The 5501-nt window shown below is 30.4% G+C and overlaps 1 protein-coding gene across 1 annotated transcript in view; it reads right to left on the minus strand.

The window, feature by feature from the left end:
• Nucleotides 1–5501, minus strand: part of LOC108691727 (unconventional myosin-IXb) — a 33725-nt gene that overhangs the window by 23694 nt on the left and 4530 nt on the right. The window contains 2 exon segments of the mRNA XM_018199596.1: nt 1483–1769; nt 2133–2486. Coding sequence (XP_018055085.1) covers nt 1483–1769; nt 2133–2486 — 641 coding nt within the window.

Genomic DNA, 5501 nt, shown 5'->3' on the forward strand with positions numbered 1-5501 from the left:
TAAGCTTTCTTTTGAATGTCAAAGTTCAAGTCTGACAAATTGCATAGTGAATTATGTAAGTATATAATCAACTTGCTTTTTGCAATTGAGTAAGGTATCCAACCAACCGCAATCGACGAGAAAAAAGATCACTTGTCTAGAGAACTTAGATCAGGGAGAAATCAAGAGTTTCTCAATAAAACGCCTAAACGAGGAACAGCCTCAAAAAAAGCGAATCTTTCGTATAAAAAGACGATAGCCTGCTGTACGAAGAATTGTCCATCATGATGAACGACATACGAGATGAGATTGTGGTAAACGTCAAATTTCATTTATAACTAAAGAAATCCAGTAATTAATGTTTTAACTAAATTTCAATTATAATAAATTAATAAATTGAAGATAAAATTTATGTTCATTAATTAATGAATTTTACTAAATCATATGTATTCATACATACATCTTTTTTAAATATTAACATAAACGTTAAGTTTTAAAATTAAAAACATTTCTAAAATAATTCAAGCAACAATTATGATTGAAGAAGATCGTGGTTGATGAAAAACTTGATTACATAATTAATCATATAATTCAATCATATAGTATAAGGAAAATATGAAATTAAAGTTGGTCTGGCCGATCACATCGGAATGCGAGCGTGCGTGCCACCTGTGCGTGGGTTTCTTGTGGCAGGGTGGCATGCACGAACCAGTCGAGAGACAGGGTGAATTCTTAATGGCAGTACATATCAACCACGCTTGTGTTGTGTTATTGCGAGCACCAATACCAACACAACACTTCAGGTACTTACGAATATGATTCGAGACCGCCTCTTTGCATTCCGCTCTGGCACAGTCATTCGTACGTGTACGCACATGTGTATGTGTGTATATATACGATTTATGAACGATTGGATTTTGGAATCCCCCCTTGAACATTTAGAGTCTAAAATTGCAGGAAAAACTCTTTTGATCCATGGTCATTTATCGTTCTTACATGTTCGTTACATTTAAAATTAAATATCTGCTTAATGCATTGAGAACGTAACTTTTTATATTATCAAAATATTTGTATATAACATTTGTATATAAAAATTTTATATAAAATTTTATAAACCTGATTCTAATTAAATATTTAATGTGTATAGAAATCTTAAAAAAGAAATCTTGTGCATATCTTGTCATATTTTTCTATAAGTTTAATCAATCTTATATTTTCCAAAGCAAACTTATCTTACTTAAAAATAGCTTATTTAAAAATACAACTGACTTGTAGCAAAGTATACTTAATTTATTCCTAATCAATCTTTTTAATTATACATTTAACTACAATTCACTTACAACAACAACAATCATATTTTATTACGAGAAAATTCATATACTTTCATTTATCTTACTTCTTTTTTTTCCATGAAGGATTTAGGTGCTCAAGTTTTTGGAAGCTTTACAAATGTTAAGCTATCTATTTTTACTTATCTACCTTTAACAAAAACATTGATCTTACATGATACTGTTTGGCGCAGAAGCGAGCTTGAAGACATTTAAGTACTGCATCTTCTGTGAGAGGTCCAGATAGATGAATGAGGTCATCGAAGGTCGTGGAAGTCGCAGGGCCGGGCGAAGACGCGGTAGCTTTTGGAAGACATCGATGCTGATTTTGATTGCTTTTTGCGTTTTTCACATCGGCAATGATGCTAGAGATCGGTGGCGATCGAAGACATCCTAATGCTGTTACACAGGATACTATCCCATCATCAGGTACTCCATTGTGACGTTTCGAAGGATCTAGATCTGAAAGAAAATTTACATCAAAAAATTAAAAAAGACATTAATTTTCTCTCAATTATTATAATAATACTACTAATAATATTAATTATTATTAATTACAATAGAGTGTATGCAGAAATATTTATTTGTTTAGTATTTGAAAGGATGGTATCTACCATTTTTTTTAATATAGCAAAATAGTAATAGCGTATTTTTAATGTCACAATTGTATATAATTAGTTGATATTTTTTTATTCTTAAAATTATAATGGAATTGAGATTTCTATAAAGTAATTAACATTTTCATATAATAAAGATTTATTAAAGATTATCCAGAAAATCTTAATCAGGATTATAGGTTAATGAAACAGGTGTCCATGTACTAACCAGATATTAAATTATTTGTTGCGGTTGAATTATGGTTGAGCGTGTTTGCGTTAGCATGATTGACATGCGGATGAACAATTACGGAAGCTGTTAATGTGTGACTCGCAGGATGACCGATTCCATGAGATACTGTGCCACTGGGCGGTAGGGTGGTTCTTGGGGGTACTGCGGGTGCAGGTGAAGTGGGTCCACCTTTTTCCGGACTCTTCGAGAGGGGTCCAGAGGTACCGCCTGTCGGCCCTGATGTGTTCGCCGGTTGGCTTACGTGCAGCCGGTTCCTCAGGGTCACCAGTTCCGTGCTGAGGCTCCGCAAACGCTGCTGTAGGTGCACCGCTTCATTCGATGAAGAAGCATCTTCAAGAACCAAACAGGAAGTTTCGTTAAGATACGATAATACCAATATAGTGAATTGAATGCGACAGTACTTTAAAACAATTCTCTCTCTCTCTCTCTTTCTCTCTCTCTCTCTCTCTCTCTCTCTCTCTCTCTCTCTCTCTCTCTCTCTCTCTCTCTCTCTCTCTCTCTCTCTGTTTCTCCTTTTTCTTCAGAATAAGAATATAATATAAAATTATAAAAATAAGCACATTACAATAAAATGCTTTTCATTTTACATATCTAGAAATTTTCGCAATTATGGAAACATGACTGATATTTTCTTTTAATAATTTATATTATGTATAGAAATATTAGAATTTAATGGAACCCTCATTTGACGATGTTATTTAATATGTTTTAGAAGCATTTTTTTATGAATTTCAATAATCAAGGAAAGAATTTTCTAATAATTAAAAAATCAAGTGTGTAAAAATTATAGGATATTCTTTACTTGTAATATATTTTTTTTATTTTATTTCAAAAAATGTTCTCGTTTCCAACTTCATTTCTTATTATCGTTTTTATCCGCTTGTGCACGTTCTCTCGAGTCGTGCACGGCTCTTTGGGTACCGTTAATCTAAGATACAATAGCGGATAAGTTGAAATGGAGGAGGCTGTGCTCTCGGAGGCTGAACTCTAAGATTTCTCTCCATCACCTAAGGGAGGCTGAGCACTGTTACACTCGATTGTGTAGTCACGTACCATGCGTCTGACCAGTATGTTCCGATCGTTAAATATAAGCTTGCCAAGGTATTATTTCTATATTTTCGAAGATATTTCAACTTCATGTGGAAAAATAGAAAAGTTTTTGAAAAGTGCAAGTCAAATATATACGAATTAATTATTATATACAAACAGACTAAATATATCTTAGAAAACAAGACATTTGAGAAAAAAATGTTTTATATGAAAGTAGAATTTTTTTCATCAAATGTATCAAATGGCAATCTCTATTTGAGCGCTAAAGAAACTCTCAAAGTCAACTTTAAAATTTTTTAATAGGTTATTTATTTTTTATCGATTTTACTTTTCAAAACACTTATTTTTTTTAACTAAGTACTTTTCGAGATATATAGGTTGATAAATTTTACTCAAATATTTGATTTTCGAGATATTTAGCACGTCCGATTTTTTGTCATACTTTTTGCTCATCCTGTACATATATTATAAATTAAAACTTTTTGTTTATTTTTATATAAATGTAGATATTGTAAAATATATATAAAAATGTCGTTAATATTATTTTAAATCATCTGCATTAGTAGAGAAATAAAATAATTTATAAAGTCATAAAGTAAAATGGAATTATTCATAAAGCCGTAAACAGTGAAATGGAATTATTTATATAGCTATGAACTAGTTTCAACAATCTCTACAAGCTAACGTGTAATTAATGAATCTAGAAACTTATTGTTGTACGTGAATGCAATATAATATAACAGAAATGCATATTTAATGCATATAAAGTAGACTTTAATAACAATAATAATTTACATTATCTATTTTGTTTATTAATTTAGAAAATTATATTAATTAAGCATCAATTGTATAAAATGATAGTTGATTCTATCTAATAGATTAAATTTATTATTTTTATCTGAAAATTTTTATCTGACAGAGGAAAGATTTATGTTTTAGTATATGTATGAATTTTTCCTACCTTTTATAACAAAATTAAACTAATTTGAATTAATTAAATATCCAATTCTCAGTTTCATTAAATTCTATTTTACATTCCACTGAATAAAAAAAAAATCTTTAATTAACTGCAACATCGATATTTAAAGATCTTTTTGTTTAAAGAAAATTGATTATTTCTTGCAAATATAAGTGAATTTAATTTCTTTCTTTACATATAAATGATGTTTATATACAATATAGATCAGCTAATCAACTAACTAGTCGAAGTTGATTTGAAATCTCGGTGTTTCTACCTCAACACCGCAATCTTCTACGATACGATTGATTCTAACAATACGATGGGAAGTATTTCTTTGGAATGCTCTTTTAGCACGTGTTTTCTTTTTTTCGGGCATACAAGTTCCCTCGGTCGGATGACACACGATACTCGGTGCTCAATTCACACTAGGAACTGGTCTCGTTGTTCTATACTAACTTCCGGATGCGAGATTAGTTACATAACCGGTTTTCTGGAAATCGCAAAGTAAGATGTTTAATGCGTGCGTACTTTATTTATGCTCTGTTCTTGCGAGAAAGCCGATTGAATGTGATCATTTCAGTATCCAGAACTTTTGTCAATTACAATGATGCTTATTAATGTTGAACCATGTGGAACAGCCAACAAATTGGTTTAATGGAAATACATTAAACGCAAGGACACATGCCGTAATCAATTATAATAAACAAATAGAAAAATTGTTTTAGAGAAATAACGGACTCGTGAAAAAGATTAAACACGATAATATGAAAGACATAAAAATAAAAGCTAATATTCTTGTTTATATTGCTTTAATATAAAATATTTAAAAATAATTAAAAAAATAGAATCAATGCACGTGTATATATCAGTATACTATAATTTATAATAATAATAATAATAATAATAATAACAATAATAATAATAATAATAATAATAATAATAAATAGTAAACAGTAACAAGAACAGCAAGAACAACAAGAACCTCGCTTTCCTGATTTTCCTAGCACCTTGTAACCAGACAGGTCCTACTCTGCGGGGATTAAACTCTGCAGGTACCTTCGGAAGCTGAATGCTTCTTCGAGAAGAAAACAGGTTCTTTTTAGTCTTATTCTTTTCACAGCACCGCCTACACTCTATTCGTCTTAACTCTTTCAACTAATGTTTCGTTGACTCATATCACTATTGACCTTAATTCTTTCGAGTATTAATTTGTTCTTCTTTTTAATTCTGCAAAAATTCGTAATTTTTTCCCATCATTCCCTTTCATGAATTGTAGAATTTGCTTCATGTGTTTAAAAAACTAGATTATTATTAAAAAGTTATATTGTCTATAT

This window comes from Atta colombica, unplaced genomic scaffold, assembly GCF_001594045.1.
Source record: "Atta colombica isolate Treedump-2 unplaced genomic scaffold, Acol1.0 scaffold51, whole genome shotgun sequence".
NCBI classification, from domain to species: domain Eukaryota; kingdom Metazoa; phylum Arthropoda; class Insecta; order Hymenoptera; family Formicidae; genus Atta; species Atta colombica.